This window comes from Columba livia, chromosome 15 (genome assembly GCF_036013475.1).
Source record: "Columba livia isolate bColLiv1 breed racing homer chromosome 15, bColLiv1.pat.W.v2, whole genome shotgun sequence".
NCBI lineage: Eukaryota > Metazoa > Chordata > Aves > Columbiformes > Columbidae > Columba > Columba livia.
Genome location: NC_088616.1, coordinates 3,343,830 through 3,362,574, shown reverse-complemented (window position 1 = coordinate 3,362,574; position 18,745 = coordinate 3,343,830). Strand labels below are relative to the sequence as shown.

General features: G+C 39.2%; 1 protein-coding gene across 2 annotated transcripts in view; it reads right to left on the bottom strand.

The window, feature by feature from the left end:
- The window catches only part of LOC102084597 (uncharacterized), a 98,674-nt gene that overhangs the window by 27,606 nt on the left and 52,323 nt on the right, over window positions 1-18,745 (bottom strand). For both annotated transcript variants that reach the window (XM_065030448.1, XM_065030449.1), the window contains 18 exons: window positions 18,433-18,621; window positions 17,553-17,692; window positions 16,058-16,220; window positions 15,861-15,947; window positions 15,219-15,353; window positions 14,712-14,831; window positions 13,738-13,955; window positions 11,918-12,111; window positions 10,931-11,233; window positions 9,946-10,175; window positions 8,756-8,917; window positions 7,884-7,961; window positions 6,338-6,694; window positions 5,444-5,800; window positions 4,048-4,398; window positions 3,032-3,163; window positions 1,976-2,125; window positions 1,402-1,518 (listed from right to left, as the gene is read on the bottom strand). In XM_065030448.1, the coding sequence (XP_064886520.1) occupies window positions 1,402-1,518; window positions 1,976-2,125; window positions 3,032-3,163; window positions 4,048-4,398; window positions 5,444-5,800; window positions 6,338-6,694; window positions 7,884-7,961; window positions 8,756-8,917; window positions 9,946-10,175; window positions 10,931-11,233; window positions 11,918-12,111; window positions 13,738-13,955; window positions 14,712-14,831; window positions 15,219-15,353; window positions 15,861-15,947; window positions 16,058-16,220; window positions 17,553-17,692; window positions 18,433-18,621 (3,483 nt within the window). The remainder of the gene's footprint in view (window positions 1-1,401; window positions 1,519-1,975; window positions 2,126-3,031; window positions 3,164-4,047; window positions 4,399-5,443; window positions 5,801-6,337; window positions 6,695-7,883; window positions 7,962-8,755; window positions 8,918-9,945; window positions 10,176-10,930; window positions 11,234-11,917; window positions 12,112-13,737; window positions 13,956-14,711; window positions 14,832-15,218; window positions 15,354-15,860; window positions 15,948-16,057; window positions 16,221-17,552; window positions 17,693-18,432; window positions 18,622-18,745) is intronic.

Below are 18,745 nucleotides of genomic sequence, written 5' to 3'. Positions count from 1 at the left end.
ATAAAGAGTAGGTGGTGTGCTGTAGGCTTGTGTATCTCAGATTAAAAAAAATAGGACAGTTAATCAGAGTCTGGGATGAAAATACCATTTGGAATGTAAACAGTGAAATCGTATCAGTACTCAGCTGTGTCTGGTCTGCACAGGGTAAACTGCAGATCTATCAGATGTGGGCTAAAAGGCCCTGCCCTCCCCCTGCAGCACATGCTGGAAGCTCAGCTCCTGTTCCTATGGAAAGCTGTGATCCAGCAAGCTTCTCTCCCCACCCTCACGAACAAACTGAGCTTCCGCACTGCCACCAGGAACAAAGCGAGCATCTGCACTGCCCTCCACCCTGAGCTTTAGGGGACAAAAAAAAGACAGAGAGAAAGAGAGCAGAAAGGAGGGGGTGGAGGGAGAAAAAGAACATATAAATGGCTTTAAAACAGCAGCAGACAGCACAATCCATATATGTTGGGACAACACCCAAATTCAGGAAAATCTTATTCCACCAGGAGCATAAGCAGCAATGTGCTTTTCCAAATCCGCATTCCACCAAGACAGACAGCACCTTCCCAACTTCCTTTCACTTCTGATGGGTTACAGATCTCAGGAGTACAATCTGTACAGCAAGGAAGTGACCTCTCCACTGTTACCTCTTCATTATAGAGTGACACTTCATTTTACCACCATCACACTTCTCTGCCCATCTTATCCCAGCTCTTTCCAAGACAGTCCTTGTATGCACGGGTACCAAATTCAAATGTCCCAAGCCATTGATTTTGCACAAAAAATTACAGCTTGCACATCCTGCAATGCATTTTCATGATGAATACTCCACCCTTCTTCAAATTATATATTGAAGGACAGAAGACACTGTTGCTCTCTCTGCCAACTGAATCAAATGCAAGGAAGGACCAACTTCAGTGGAGTTTAGGTAAAGAAGAGCACTTCTTTATAAGAAATAATTATAAATGAGAATGAAAGCTGAGGTGGTGTGACAACATAGACACCTTAATTCAGAAGGGTACTTCACTGAAGGTTAGATTGTATTTTAAAATGTTGAGAACAATCTTTCCTGTTTGCACCTGCTACATTGGGCTATATTTTGCAGCAACAAGCTATTTCTCCTGTATAAATCTCGGCTTTTAAGCGAAGCAGTATTATGAAACAACTCTGAAAGCTGTGCTATGATCTTATGCATGGTGGCATCACAGAAAACATGATAAAGATGCCAAAGTTAACAACTGAATGAATAAAATTCTACCCTCCTTGACAGTGAGGCAAAAATTCCACCTAAATAGCAAAAGCACAAAGTCACATCTACACTTTATTTTCTTTGCCATCTGACTTCTACAGCTTCTGCTTCCATCATGGTGCGATTCCAGGCAGGATTCAGGTCTCCCTGTTTGTCAGATAACTTACCTGCAACTCAATCCTGTCTTCTATTTGCAAAGTCTTCAGTGCCTCTACGTTATGAGTAAGTTTGTAGTTAAGAGACACAACATCCAACTTGTGGACAAAGCTCAGTTCTTCTGTAATCTGTTCAGTCCAAATAAAATATGACAAAAGTTAACTGGGGCACATCTCTGATACTGAGACTGCTCTGATTAATTGTAATTATTGTACTAACAACACATTAGAGTAAGACTATGAAAACTATGAAAAATTTATGGTGAAGAATTGTCTAACTTTTATAAGTCACAACTTTGTACTGTAATAGGGAATATGCTGCTCCAAATGAAGACACGTGATAAGAAAGGTTTGATACAGTTTGCAAACAGGAGTCATGGATCATTGTTGATGTCAAATTTATTTCTAGAAGCAATTGCACAGGAGAGGCTGAAAGATACTGCCTTCATTTAATCAAGACTTTTAAAACCAAACGAGCTGCTGCAGAGTATTCCTGTAAGGCCTCATGCACAGCTGTTTCAACTGAAGAAACAGTATTTACCAAATCATTCAGCTCACATCTCACTAACATGGAGGAGACACTTACTTGCTTGCTGTTCACACAGAAGTGAATAAGTCTCTTATAGAAGTCACTGTTTTTTTCTGATACAACATCAACTAACAACCTCATGGGAATGCCAATGTCAGCAGCTCCTTGAATATTATGGGTTAGCACCGCATCCAGCTCTTGTCTTTCCTGTTAATATTCCACAGCATATTTAGCAAAGTGTGTGTAGAACCCAAAGCTTGCGACAATAACCAGCTCAAACCAGACATTTAGCAAACCTGTCTGTCCTACATTTAATACTAATAAAAAACAATCGCAATGAACTTAAGGAAGTTACACCAGGAAAGAGATAAAAAAATGAAGCCTAACAGATCAGATTAAAAATATATATATTTCAGCTAAGAGGGAAAAGAGTGTAAATGTTTCTCTCTGGTGGAAAAAAAAACTCACTAGATTTCTGTTCCTTGACAAAACAGAAATGCACAGAAATTACTGGTTATGGCAAGAAAGTCAATGATCACAAGGAAGAAGATACTTGTGTGTGTACTCTACTCTCCCCCACTGACAACCAGAGAAGCCAAACTTGCAATTGTCAACAGGCAAGCAAGAGATTCACAGCCCTTCTTGTGCTGTTGTTTTACTGCAGGAACAAACAGCAGTGTCCCAATTAATCACTGCCTATTATTTTGCAATGTAAATCACAGTGATGACTCTACAAATCACAACTTCTTTCTTCTTGTGCATTGCTGTATGCTTTCATGATGAATGTTATATTGGAGCACCCACTGTATATCTGGAGGGAGATCAGCATTTGTGGGTTTGCTTGTCTTGTCACATTTGCCACATAAGGTACATCAAATAGTACAATATAAAGAAATACATACACAGAAAGAGCACAACAAGGAAATTATTCAGGAAGTGCCTGTATTCTATTAAACTATATATTTGCTTTACTGCACATTACAGGTGCCAGATTTTGCAAGACTTTACTCTGGCATTTACTACTAAAGCTTATCTATTTGTTTCCAATAAGACAGTTCAGAGTATGTCACTCAGTACTTTTACGTGCAGTCTAACAGTCTGCAGGATACTTACATCAGTGACTTTTAGTAGAAGGAGTCCTTGTAATTTACTTTCATCAACAGTGATCAATGTCTGGGAATCCAGGTTCGTTTTACCCATCAAAACATAGCCTGAACCAGCAATTTTTACTGGTGCTCCAAGATCCTGTCCAAGAAAAAAAATAAATTCACCACTTACACACTTACCCACAGATCAGATAAACTATACATCTGGAACTTCATTATAAGTAGCTCTAATAGCACCTAGGTGTACATCTAGTACATCAGGCAGTGTATCCTATAGGATGCTTCAGAAATCTTGTCAGCTTTTTATTACATTTTATACATCTTGTCTTTTTTATTTTGATTATGCCTGGCATATTTTTGATAAGTGAGCCAGCATAAACAGAACAGAGGACAACATGGCAGCTCTTTCTGCCTAAGTGAAAAGTCAATTATTAATAGTTTTTGATGCTTGGCATTGCTCCAGTGGCCCGAAGCATTCATAAATCCAGTGAAAGCAGACAGCATACATAGGTTCATTATGGCAGCTCTGTTTCTGGAAGAAGGCAGGTGAATCTTGTCTTTGTATATTCAGATTTACCCTGACTTGCACACTGAACGGACAGATCATTCTGTGATAACATCTCTCTCAAGCTTTCTGTACGCTTCTGCTGTCCCTTCCATTCCTGTCTATACAGGAAATGCAGAAACGAGACCAGACGGCAAACAATGACACGTTCATGTGAATACTCATTATTTCTGAATATTAAAACCCTGCAGATTTCTCAGCCCTGCTTTTAAAAGAATACATTAGAGCTAGTGCAAGCAAGTCCACTAACTGTAGGTACTGATTCATAGAAAGTCTGGCTTATACCGTACAAAAATACAGTGAATGACTGACTGCAAAAGTACAATGTAACATTAAAAGGAGAATGTTTTTCTTCATTGAAGTAATTAGACTATTTTCTTTTGACTTTAGCAGGTGTAAAGATCCTGGCTTAGATGTATAAATTCAAGAGTAAAGCAAAAAAATACTCCTTCCAATACCTGAATGGTTTGGCATTTGTTTTCTATAAACATTTTCCACTGAAGCTTCTTTTCAGGGTCAAAGTCCCCGTTCATTTGAAGCTCACAAGCACCTGATTTCATTCCTATTCTGATATGATATTTTAACTGGTTTTGTGCAGTGATGGACAGCTCGTTTTCCCTTGGGATGTCCTTCAGTTGAGGGAGCTCATGCCTGAATTGCATTTCCAGCGTGATCTTTGGCTTGCACTCCGCTCTCCCTTCAAGACGGGCAGTCTTGCCTTCTGTTTCAAGGACACAGACAATTTCTGCTCGGCAACTGTCTTTCTGAAAAGATCCTGTGAGCCGTGACTGAGTTGGAATACTGAGATCCTACCAAGATTTTAAAAAAAAACAACAATAGATTATGCGTACACTGTAAGATAAGTCAGTATTGAGTCTTTTTTCTTCTTCCTTTAGCATGCAAGAAAGGAGATTCTACATTACAATATCAGAGACAAAACCTGTGATATCTGCACTGCCATTTTTCTCCTTCCCAATGGTAAGATGGCAATTCTGCTTGAATGAGGTCTGAGGGAAGATCTTAGGATTGCCCCGCAGAATTTACAACTTCTGTACCTATATGAAGTTTTACATTTACAAAAAATACAAAATGCCTATTTCTTTAGAGTGGCAAAGTTTACTGAATATCCTCTGCTTCATTCAGACCAGACCAATCTCAATTTTCAAACAAACTAACCCACAAAAAAGAATAGGCCTAACAGATATTCTTCCACCTGGTGTTGTTAGGATTATTTTTTTTTAATATTAAAATTTCAAGCTTGTCTTGTGCAACATCCCAAATGAAATGTACCATCTCATTCTTTTAAAGTATTTGTAAAAATACCTAAAAATCTACTATTTTAAATACTTTAAGTGGCTTTCATTCCCTCTTCACTATAGATAACACACTTTCCTGTCATTTTTGTTTTTCTGTTGCTGCTTTTTTAGCTGAAGAAGTTAAAGCTGAGGAGTTGAAAGCAAAACATAAATGCCTATGAACATCTGGAAATAAACCCTAAATCCACAACAATCATTCTTTTAAATGTAGTCGGTGAGGCTAGATGGAAAAAAAAGAGACATTTCAAAAGTTCTACTTGATAAAAAAGACAGACCAGAGAATATATATTTTGACAAATAGTTCAGACTAAAACCACTGTTCAGCCTTAGAGGGCAGTCTTGGGCTGTGAAGGCAAGAAGCAGCAATGACTGAACTAATCCCAGCCTGCACATATATGAGACACTTTCTTTGCCAATGCTGTACAACAGGTGTGTCTTTAGAGCGGCTTTCCAACACTTAAACATTGTTACTTTAATTAAAACCCTCTATGGCCTGCATTTGATGCCAAATATCTCTTTAAAAGCCCACAAAAGCTACCTGCAGAAGCTGACATTCTGTTTCTGTTTCCAGTGTCCACTCAGCTTTATTCTGAATATACAGATCTCCTCTAGCCTTGAGTTTGCATTTGCCAGCCTGCAGCAGCAAGACACTCTGAGTGGTGGAGTCTGTGGCTGCAGAGAACAGGACAGAGTTTTCCAAAGGCAGCCCAAGCTGACTCAGCCAGGGAACCGAGTGCCTGAGTGTCCCTTGGAGTGTATACTCGTGTTCGCAGGCAGCCTCTATCTGCACATCAACTGTGCTGCCATCACACTGGAGGTTCATCAACAAGCCAACATTGCAGATGTTCTGCTGAAATGAGCCCTCAAAGGCTGCATATTGAGGCAATCCCATCCTCTGCAACAGAAAAGATGATACTATTTAAAGTACGCACGGTAAAGCAGCTCTCTTCCTAATTTTTTTCTAATTAATGAGAAAGCATTTCTTCTTTCTGAACTAAAATGCTTTTGGAAAGGACCATACAAAACAGCTTGTTTCACAGAGGAATCAAATAGAAACTGATCATAAAAAGAAACCAAAAATGGGAGGAAAAAAAAAAATTTTACAAGAGCCTTTTTTTCAGTACTGTAGAAGAAAAAAATTGTAACCCCAAAGAAAACCTCCACAATTTCTAATAGAAAGGACATTCTTTTCACTAGGTTCTAGGACTAAAGTTTATTTTCATTAAAAAGCTATAGTTAAGCAAGTATTTAATGGAAATGGCAGTAACATCTACCATCGCATTATTCCAAATTTTCATCTTCAAACACACTCCCTGTGCCAGTGGTCTCGCTCATTCCTCCATCAGAACAACTTCAATGGCCAAACCTGTCCTTTTCTAATGATCTGAAACACACAGACTATAATGCTGTATAGAAAACAAGCCAGGCTTACCTCTAGACTGACGCACTTGTTCCTAACAGTAAGTACCCATTCTGTAGCTGTTTCATTCCATGCCAGGCTCACTTCTCCATCAGCTTTCAAACTGCAAGGCCCAAAGACAATATCCAGCACGCCCTTATACTTGTCACTTGTCACGGCTGACACCTTCACCTGGTTCTCTCTGGCAATTCCCAGAGTCTGAAGCCAAGGCCAGGAATGCTGGAAATCAAGTTCTAAATGAGGCTGGATGTTAGCGGTGGCATGGAGCTGCAGGCAGGCAAACATGGCATGAAAAGAAACATGTCCAAAGAAGGTGACAGTAAAGTTGCCAGTAAACATCGACCCATTCAGTGAAACTCTTGCTGGAGTCTGAAAAAATTAAGGAAAAACTGTTGTCAAGGTGTTTTTTTTTTTCCTATCAGGCCATATATTGTTTTTAAATGCTCATGTTACTAAAAGAGAACTAGTTCCCTACTACTCTGACACCTTTTGTACTTGTCCTACATATTTATCAATGTCTAAACAAAAGGAGAGATGGCCTAAAATATTTTTTTCAGAGTTCCATAATAAAAATGGCAGGAGAAAGCCTCAACTTCACAACTCCATTAGAACAATTACTAATACCACAAAAATCAACTGCTATTGCTTCTGCTATCATCACTTCTGGTTTTAGTATATCAAACTCTAGCACTGTGAGAATGTGTTCAGTTCCCCTCAGACCTCATATTGTACCCATATTACATGAGGGAAGAACCGGAATGCATTTTGTCTGGTGTCATTATTAGAACATACGTGGGAATCAGAGTCACCGTGATTACTGCCTTTCTAGAGACAAATGACATCTTCTGCAATGTCACTCACAGAGGATGTTTTGAACGCGTTCTTAAGAATACATCAGACTATAAGGTTTACCTTCTCAAACAGTTCAATAGCCAGAGGGACTTTTGCAAATTGTTAGCTAGAAAGAGTAGAAAACAGAGTAGGAAGTAAACCATTAAATTCTCAGCTTGTGCCTCCCGTGCTCCCTTGTCCAGTTCATATCAGGTTGGCTGTATAACAACAGAATGAGACCATTTATCCAGAGTTCTCACTGGCAGAAAATAACAGTTTGGAGACTTCAGCTAGAAACAGGAATGTGACTCTTGCCTTCTGCCTGGTGCACACCTCTTTTCTCCTGATGTTGCACCTGTTGGCTCAGAAACATGCCCTACCTCTGCTTTGTATTCTGCACTTGGTGCACAGCTGTGCACTGAAGATGTAAATCTGTAGCATGTGAATGCAAGTTTGTTGATAATTCTGATTCAGAATAAGCAATCCCTGCATGATGGTGAACCTGAGCGCAACCTTCCCCATGGACTTGTACAGTTTTTGATGGAGAACTAAACTGACCTGTTTGAATCTGTGACTATTAAGGGGGTGAAAATATCCGAAAGTGTGTGCAAAACATCCAGCTAACTCAAATCTATTTCTACATCTCTGACAACGCTCAGTACTCAGATTCCCTTAGTAGTAGTTGAGACAGTGTGTTGACATCAGAGTTTACAAATTAAGTCAGTACCTCAAAATGATGAAATGTAATTGCTCCATTGCAAAGGCCAGAAAGTTGTACGTTAGCAGATTCTCCACTGCAAGCAACCTGTTGGCATTATCAACAAAGCACATTCAGAGCATGAAGAAAATCAGAGAGGACTAAAATACAAAGGAGTGAGCTAAAAGGCTGCTTTCAGGAAAAAAGCATGATGATACCAAAATGTAGCTTTAAGATTCAAGGTTAGAGAACAGTTTCAAAAAGCTGAACAGTTTAGTGGATCTGAGGCTAAATCATGTCTCTATTATTGAATTTTCACGCCAAAATGTTATCAGACAGAAAAATACCTTCAAATAGTAGGAAACTGTTACTTGCTAGACAGAACTATTTTTCATACTCTCGCTTTTGATTTTGACAGGACATAGTGGCATTTCTTATGTTTGGCACAAAAAATACCACTGTCACAAGTAGACATTTAGTCTTTCAGCTGCCACCAGCTGTGTCCCCTGCTGCAGAAAGTGAAGTCCTTGGGGAGTGCTGTTGGTGGTATGAAAACTGCTGCCATTATTATTCACACTGCCGTCAACACCCACAAACTGCCACATGATGGACCTGCAAACGCGGCTTTAGCAAGATGGGGAGGCTGGGACCACGTGTTATTGTGCCTGAGCAAGCACCCACTCCAGTTTCATGACAAAAATGTTTTGTTACCCACCACACCTTGAAAATCTGCTCTTTATTGTTAAGCAAATGATTTCTAGGCTTCCTGTAGTGGCCTTGTTTGACAAATACCTCTCTCCCTTCTGGCCTGCCAGCTAGCTCTCAAGCAGTAAATCTGAACAGTTGAGGATGCACAGCAGAAAGCGACACCAAACACACTATATAGCAGTATTTTTGCTCACCTCTAGCACACGTGGAACAATGTCCATCAGTCCTCCCACATCATGGTGAAGTGAAAGAGAAATTTCCATAGCACTGCCAGTGGTTTTCTTCTCTATTTCAATTCTGAGCTGTTCCATCTCCACTGTGGTTGTTATCCCTGCAGCAATCTTTTTGGTGAAATTCTATGCACAAAAGAAACCAAATCATTGAAAGTAACAAAAAACAACATCCCAGCAACAACTGGCAAAAGCAGAGTCTGTTTCAACACACTTAAACAACACAGCCTGGGTCATGGGAGTAGCACTGGTAAAATAAAAGTGCAAATTAATCCAAGGGGCATCATTTCAAATAGAGATTTTTCTGTTATGCTAGACCTTTTGAATGCTGTGTACCAAGAATTCCTTCTGGCTCCAAAACACATTGAGGGCGTTCAGTACCCTGGAGGATTTGAATCCTAAGGCACACATGATTAAAGCAGTGAAACTACTCGTAAGCAGGGCAGGGGAACTGAACAGAGTTCTCCTCTGCACACCCTTGTGTCTCACTGTGCCACAGGGGCTGAACCTAGCACAGACGGGAGCGTGCTAGTGACTTGAGCCTTCCAGCATGTGTTTGAACAAGCAAAATATATGAAACCTTCTTTTATGGAAAAATAATTTGAGATGCAGAAGAGCACTGTTCACAGATCTAGAGCAGAAATGCAGAAAACAACAGAAAGCAACATTTTACCAGGAAACATGATCCATGATGGTTCTGTGGGTGGAGGTTTTCAAGTGGAAAGCCATGCTAAACACTCTTCTGCTCCTTAGTGGACATCCAAAGGATGACATCAGAACTAGTTAAATCCAGTTCCAGACACAATGCAGTACTCAGGCTCACTGACACCTCATGACCTGATGGCTACCTACATGAGGCCTGCCTGTCCAGTCATCATTTACAGAGGAAAAATAAAACTGGACAAGACTCCTGTTCCTATGCAGCAACACATGTCACTCGAATGAGAACTGAATGTAGCACGTCAGTCTAGATTCAGCTCCAAGACTTCAGATGACAGGTACACAGTGAGACAAGAAATGAGAAAACATCTGTCTTTTGCATAGTAATTCAGCACATCTCAAAAATGCAGATGCTTTTGGAATTAGGTGCACAGGAATAACCTACAGTTATTAGAAATGGTTCTGATAAAAATTAAATGCAGAACTCTTCTTACCTCATAATACCCAGCAGCTTCTAAAATAAAAGGGATGCCATGTTTCTTTATCTTTGAGATGTTGTGCTTTAAACTCACAGATAGCTGGGATTTAGGAGGTTCTGTGGACAGTCTGTGAGCTTCCAACACAGCGGCAATCCTTTCACTGCCGCTCCGGAGGGCTACAGTAACTGTGCCGTTTCTTGGGCCCTGGTCACACATGGCAGTAAGAATGCTGTCCGAGGGCAAACCTATCGACAGGGAAGGAAGCCAAATCAACACAATACTTCTGGGTTGTCATTAAGAGAAGCCTTCTGTAGTTCTTCATAAAAACGACAGACCTTTTTTAAAAAGTGATCATTCAGCTAGCTGCACTGACTGATATTTATAGTAAGAAACAACATTACCTACCATATATGAAAACCACATTAAAAAAGGATTGTCAAATTAAAATGTGGCATGAACTTTGGAAGTCAATGACTTTTCTTAATAAAGGATATCTATCAGTGAGTATTGTGTCCAACTCCAGTAGTCAGCTGCTAGAAAGTTTCAAAACAGATCTCTTCATTCCAAAGAGACAAAGGCAATTTAACCATTCGAAATTATTGATAACTTCAGTTCAAACCCTTGGGTTTGCTTAGGATACAACACTTGGTCTATTTTAGTTTTCAGTGTAATTTATCCAATGACTTTCAAAGTTTCAATTCTGGCCCAAATCAAAACAAGCATTAAAATATGCCTAGAGGAACAGATCAGCATGCAGGAATACAGATGTACAAGAGAGAAATAATTCACTCTGAACTAATTCAAAGAGCTTTTAAGTAGTTTTGTATCCATTTTATTGTATTTTCTCAACAATATTAAAAGGAATGTTGCTAAGACTGGACATTTTGTTCCGGTGTGAGCAAATGCAACTCATGTTACTTCTACTGGTCTGCACTTATTTAGATAAATTCACCTTGACACCTTGTTACACCACACCATCAAGTCAGAATTTTCTTCATACCTGCATTTGTTAAAAAGCTGATATTATGTGTTAAAGTCCCACTGATTCCGCTGCGTCCACGACTCATGATATTGGAAAAATCTATAGAAAGGGCTTTGTCATCCATCTGGAAGCTAGCTAGCCCCCTTTTCATCTCTTTACTCAGCTCCAGGTGTCCTTTCAGTTTTGCCTCCATTGGGATTGCCTGAGTGCCATTCTGAAATACAGCAAAAGTGACATTGTGTACGGTGGTGTTCCCAAACACGTTTCTGTTCCTCAGATGAAGTCCATATAGTGTTTTGTTGACCATCACATTGATGTTACCTGTAACAGGCAGAAATTATTACTGTGGAGAGAGTCCTTTGGGACAGAAGTAACCAGAATTTTATAAGTAACATACAAGTTAACCATTAAGTTAATACCAGGAGGAAGTAAAAGATATTCCATTTATTATAATAGATAATTTAACCTAATCTAGAGAGCAAATCAGTTTATGGTTGAGAGAGTTTTTCTACTCGTAGAAGTGTCTGTGTTTAAAACAAATTACATAATAGCATTTCTGGCAGCTGTTTCTTTTTGTTCACCAAGCTGCTTGTGCCTTTAGGTCACAAACCACAGTGTGTTCCTTCCGAAGAAACATTTATGGAGAGACTATGACCTATTACTTGTGTAACTTTAGGCTAAACAATCCCTCTGGAGTTCTGCAGTGACCTGCTCCACCTATGGAGCCACTCAGAAGAGCAATGGCCTCAAGTCACATGTCCCCCCCATTTCAGAAGAGCTGCATAGGAAAGATGCCACCCACTAATTCCTTCAATCAAGGAAAAGACGAAAATTACTAAATTACGTTAGTTCACTAAAAGTAGTTTCAGCCCAATGACCAATGGTCCATTTTGCATGATAAATACTCTTCTGCATTCTGTGCATTTCAGCAAGGAACACATTTAAATTAAGAAGCTTTCTTAGATAGCTGCAGACTTAGCAGCAAAACACAAAGTAAAAAGGTACCATCATGAATGTTGGTTTTGCACTTCAGTAATCCATTCAGAGAAAGGAGATGAGGTATGGCCTTTAATCCAGCAAATGTGTGTTGGACTCTTCCATTTAGGGACAAAACAAGACCAACTTTCTGCTCCCTGGTTCCCATGAAATCCATGTGAAGCCTATTTTCATTAAGCTTCATCTCGGATGACATTAAAAGTCTAAAAAGAGAAATATGCAAATTGCTATTAAGATCTTATTATTATGCTTCATTCATGATTGTCAGGACAGCGTGGGGTCAAGATTTTGAGTATCTCTAAGTGTGGAGAGTCCACAGACTCCCTGGGCACATGTTCCAGTGCTGTGAAGCAGTCAATCAGACGCCTTGCAATAAGTATGTGCTATTCACCAGATGTTTAAAAAACTACTCAGTAAAGTCTCACAGATGGGCAGACTGATTTTTCTTCAAATCTTGGATGCTTTTGATATGATCCCTAATAAAAGAAACAGATAGATTTGGACAGAGTTAGAGTTGGAAACGAACTCCTCTCTGTCACAATATAAAATCTCTATTCAGCGCTGATTTAAAAGCTTAAACAATAATTTTAAATGCCACCACCATTTGAGTTCAGTAAACAAACTAATAACTATTTCTTCATATCTTGGGCCTGAGTTGAACGGTGCTGGAGAAACACAGCACAGCTTCTTAAGGAAACCTGCTGGAGAAAACAAGAAGCTCAACTCCCAGTCTTTCAAGTATAAGACTGAGACACAGTTTTCACGTTGCCTTCAATAAACTGCCCATTGAAATCTCTGGCTTTCTAGACTCAAGTATACTACACAAAATAGCTAAAAGTAAAGCAATAATATTTTCATAATGTTAGACATCCCTCCTAGAAATTGGAACCCTCTTGAAACACTGATGACAAGTAAAACTTCAGTGAAAATCCACTTGATGGGAACAGTTGAACTACATAATTCAGGGAAGAAAGATTCATTTGATCAGTGAGCGACTGAAGTCTGTACAGACTGCATCTTTTCTGCAGTTCCCCAGAAACAGTCCATTTTTTATTCTTCTCTCTTTTCTCCCTGTAAAATAAATCCCAAATAAATCATCATTCCAGAAATTTTGAGCATTCTGTTTTACTTCCTGTGAAGTGAAGTGAGCTGCAATAAATTGCTCTGTTACAGCCTACCCTGGTATTTAAACAACTGAATGTACTACTGGAAGGCCAGAACTGCAAGTAAGCTGCAGAAACACATTGAATATCTTTCTTGAATCTTTTATCTTATTCTTTCTTTTATTAGTAAATCTAATGAGCTCCAGCTAACTTGTAATAATTTCCAATTTCTTTAACTCTGCCAAATACTTACGTATTTGTGAAATTTGAAAAATCAGCTGGAGGAGCCAGCTGAAACTTGAGAGGGTCAAATTTCTATTTCTGACCCTGCCACCTCAGAGCTTTCCACAATGCTTAATAAAACTTTCTCATAAACACTGGGAAGTGCCCTCTTCCACTGGCACAGCTTGTAAATATTAGTTCCCTACTTCTGAGAGGATAAACAAGGGGAGAAAAGGCTGATCCAAAACCAGTCTAACAGCACCACCTGTTCAATCAAGTTATCCCTATAAAAAGTCCTAGGAAAGCCACCAGAACACATTAACATAACTTACTATACCAACTTATGAAAGGTAAAGAGTAAAAGTATTTCAGTAACAGGGATAACACATGAAATGGCATTTGCTCAGTGGCTTCTGTGCCAGCTATATGAAAGTAGTTACATTTAACTATGTATCACAGAACACTCTTCAGCTCCTCTAGTAACCAACATTCTGATTTCTCTACCTTGATGGAAATATTTTGCCCACGAGCTGGAACTGTATCAATTCTGGATCTGTCAGGATTGTCTGATGGAGGAAAGCCCTCAACTCGACAGCTCTGGCATTCTTCCTGTTTTCATTGTTCATTTCTACCTCCAGCATCAGCACATCCCTTCCGTTGGAATGAAGGTACAGAGAACCATTGAGGTTGCTCTCACCGTAACTCTTCAGCACTGCCTGGGCCTACACATAGAGAAAAGAACAAGACATTAAGGATACTGAAACACCAGTTTGAAAAATAAGACTGCAGACAAGTTGGGTCTGGGAAAAAAAAGAGAGGGGAGCAGAGGGGTGAAAGGTGCTTTTAGTTTTCATCTTCTTTCTCACCATCTAACTCTATTTTTCTTTGGCAATAAATTAATTCTGCCCAAGTTGAGTCTGTTTTGTCCATGAAGGTAATGGGTAAGTGATCTCCCCGTCTTTTACCTCGACCTACCATATGGGATAAAGCTAATCCTAGAGAAACAGCCTTTTGAATTGGAAATAAAGCTACAGATGACACCTGATTTTGCATGTAAGCCTGTCACCATGCTAGAGCTTTCACCAAAAAAATATGAACTATCTTGAATTTTAAATACAATTTATCTTGACTTTCAGAGTTTTCTGAATTTCAACCAAAACACAAGCCACCTATTCCAACTGCGTGTAGCCATCTAGCCAGAACAAATTCTACTCATAAAAAGTTAACTGCTTTCCCAACAAGTTACACCTCTCCACTACACTCATTGCATTCCACACAAGTTGTCCAAATTTGTAGTATACACATATATTTGTGTTCCCATGCTTGAAAGCAGTTGCAAAGCAAGTTATAGCACAGCTCCCAGGCTGACGTGCGTTCCTAATGCATGTGACAAGCAAGCGACTCAACACAAGTCTGAGTGTATGAACTGCAAAAGCCACAAGTCCAAGCAACAAAACTGCAACGGTCAGGGAACTGACCTGTGAAGACGTGTTCTTGTTGATGACGGCTTTTATGCTCACACCGTAGTCGAAGTGCTCCACTTTAGTATGCCTGGAAAACAGCTCCCCACTTAGGTCCATTGCTTGTGGAAACTCCAGCTATTTGACGAAGTAAAATGTAAACATCACTGCATTCCCATCAGTTGCCTCATGTATTATTAATAATATCATTTGATGTCTGAAGTTTTAGAAGGATGCATATATCCAAGTGTGTGTACAAAATTTTAGCAATTTGACTCAAAGACAACAGAAAATAAATTAAATGCCGTAAAAATATATGAAAATGAAAGGTCAGTGCATTTCTTAGAAGACATTGATACAGATTATGATTTCATCTGCTGGGATACCTAGAGTCCCTGTCAGGGCCAAGACTTTATTGAACTAGGAAGTTTTTAAGCATAAACCAGTTACAATTCCAAAGACTATACAGTAAAACAGCCACCAAGACATAAAAAATAAAATGTCACAAATGAAAACCATCAATACCTGGAATGAATGTGTCACATTGATGTATAAAAGGTATCTTAAATCTGCCTCACTGGATTTGTCCTGATGTCTCCCTAGACATCTGAGAACATCTTCCTTATCAACCTTCATGGTAATCTCAAGTTCATGCGTCACCTGTGTGTTAAGAATGTGAATAAGCGAATTGCATTGAATATTAACCCTGTATATTATGAAAGATGAGAGAAGTCATCCCTTCATATTATGAAAAATGAAAGAGTTGTGAGCTATTACACTGTGGCTCAGAATGAAAAATGAGCAAAGCAGGAAAAAAATAACTGCATTTGGTAAGAAAGATGAATAGATACACCTAGGTGAGAACCCGGAATACACTCCTTCCTGGTACTTATTATTATTATTAATAATATTCATGCATGGTAGTATTTTGAAAATACTATACTAAGTGTTATTATAATATTTTACTATACAACAAATTATTATATATTATTATACAAAACATTGTATTAGGGAGGCCCCAACCATATAATTGCTTTCTGAACTTTTTAGTTGCAGCATTTACATGGTGAGGAACTAAAGACCTATAGCAAGTTAGGTCTGAAAAGCCAACAAACTGTAAATAATGAATCTTTCCTTCTAACTGAATTTAATGGGAAATTTACTCACATTTTGGTGACTTGGAGTTAAAAAGCATATTTCAAGATCTTTAGGGAACAACCTGTAGTTATAAGGATGAGTTAAGCCAGCACAAATCTAAAAAAAGTGGGAGAGGAAATGCAAGGAACATAAGATATATGCAGTAAATCATTCATATGCTGGCTTTTTTGGTATGCCAGATTAAAGGAAATTCTTGTGTAACTCACATAGGGGTTTTCAGGTTGGTAACCAAGGGTAAGAGTTTGAACTGTTTCCTCCACTCCATTTATCAAAACTTTAGTTTCCAATAAATACAGCTTTAGCTTTTTATCAATGGTAAAGGTCTCCTGCAGAAGGAAGCTCTGCAGAATGGGCACTTTAAAAGGATGCCTGGAACAAAACAAGAAATAAGCAAAGTGTAAAAGATCCTAATAGGCAACCACAAAAAGAAATCTTGCAGAGTTCAACTTGAACTCCAAAATCTTCAGTTGCAGATGTCATCAGGGCATCAGGTACAGAAGCAAAACACATAGGACCAGGAACTCCAAGAAATGACTAGAGTGTGATTATAACTTCATATAAACTATACACATTTACTGGAATTTCTAATAAGGAATTTCCATCCTGGATTCAGGAAAGGCTTGGAAGAGCATGAGAGAGCATGACACTCTAAAATTCTGACATGCACAACCAGTACGTACACTTCATATACCTGCATAGCCAAGATTCCATTTCAAATAGGGACAGTATCCGAAAGCTTATGGCAGCTTTGAAAAATCTCACCTATGCCATATTCTATGCTTTCTGTAGAAACAATATCTGCATGCCAAGAATCCTATGCAACAGATGTTCAGCTATGTTCTTGGAGTAGTTTGCTACTTTCGGTGTAATGTTTTATGGAGTTTATTAAATATTTCTGCACATTCACTTAGCTGGACGTCTTCGAAAAATGCATTATATCTGGTACAGCTCTTTGTTCTTCATTTATGTATTTTTTCCATTACCAAAAAGGCACCTCATATTTTTTTAGCTCCTAAGGGAGCCTGTGCACTCCTGCTGACCCTCATACGCCTTGAGAAAGCTGAGATGTCTCCAGAGATGATCCAGATGTCTTCAGTCTGAGCATATATTTTTACCAAGGCCTTCAAGCTGTGTTTTGATAATGCGTAATGAAGAGCAAAATGTCAGGGATAGCCAGTATCTAGAAGGAATGCAACTCGTTCTCATCAGGAAGTGGAAACACGTTCCAAAATGTAAACAAGACCATTTGTTCTGTGTTTTAAGAGGGAATACCTCTGGCTTTAGAATGGCTACATTATTCCTTAGGTCTAGGAAAAATGGCATCTGGATGGCACAGAGGATCAGATGTGGATTTTGGAACTTCTCACCACTTCCAGGATTGGACAGACCATAAATTCTGGTGAAAGGTGCAACACCCCAATAGAGTTGCCAACAAATGTGTTGCTGCAGCATACGTGGCCTGTTGCCTTTGACAACTTTGTTCACAGTAAAGATGGAAAAAGCTAACGGATGCAAATAAGCAGCCTATAAAGTCGGAGTGCTTGAGCAAGTTCAGTGAGGCAGAGGGGAGGAGGCACAGGCTTTGTGCATGTGGCACTTCCACTTTGTATAAAGCCCAGAATGTTTCACAAGAGCAGCAAGACGCACATTGAATTTAGGCCTAAACATTCTTCAGAGACAAAAATGATAAGACTACTGAACCTGAAATGGAGGGTTCCACGTTTTTGATAGAGCATCTGCTCCTTCTTCAGCTCTTCTATCTGACCTTCAAACTGCAGCACGATAGGCAGGCTTTTATAATCTCTCCATACAGCCTTCACAGAAAAGTTTGTCTTCTTAGGCTGCACTCAAATCATGAGACCAGAGGAGGAAAGGACAGTTGTATCAGGTTGCTGCATTCATATTAGAAACATCAATACAGAAACCATGTTGCTCACCAGGCTCCAGGGAGGCTATTGTTTCACAGATGCTTCAGTTTAAATCCTGATCTCTGTTTACATAGGATTAGTAGAAAACTGAGTTCAGCAGAAAACAAATGCTCTATAATGTTATCACTTGAATGTAACTTACTTGCAACAGGAGCAAGTCCTATTTGGAGGACAAACTGCTGATTACCCCTTCCTGTGGTACAAACACCAAGTGAAGCAAAAATGATTTTAAGACTGGAAGGGATGTAGAAGCTAAAAAAGCATAGAAACCTAGACTGCTACTGTGCTCACTAGCAGGCAAGATATTTTGATTCTCCAAGACAGCAGAATCTTCCACACCTGCCATACATTTGCATCAAAATATAAGTAATCATACCTACAGCTCTTTCTAGCCATGCAGCCTGTTTTTGTCCTCCCTGACTTTGCCTGTAGTCTCCCAAACAGGTGAGAAGTACTCAAAAGTACACTGCACAAGTTTCTGTTTGTTTTCTTTTTGAACCTAGTTTTACACTGCAAGTTGTCAAAACAGTCAGAAATGGAAGCAGCACTAGAAGTGTTTAAATTTCAACACTAGCAATAACATCTCTTGGGAAGGTGACAGACCTGAGAAACAGTGCTGAGTCAAAGAAATTGCATCTGTATTTCTTTCTTACCATTGCCAGATTCTGATAGCTGGCTGTGACGTTAAATTCCTGTTTTGTACTCTTTATCTTAAAGCACAGAAATTTGGATCCTTCATTATTCTCAAAATGAATCTCACTCTTCACAAGCTGATTCCACAGAGATTTCAGTTCACTATAGCTATGCAGAACATTCCTCCCAAGATGATTAAACGTGGATGCCTGAAAAAAACCCAAATATGAACACATTAGCCTGGCTGAGTTAGGACAGACAAAATCCTACAGTGCCAGCAGCACAGCACAGAGGTGAAATGATTGCTTTTTCTTGGAGACTATCATTACAGGA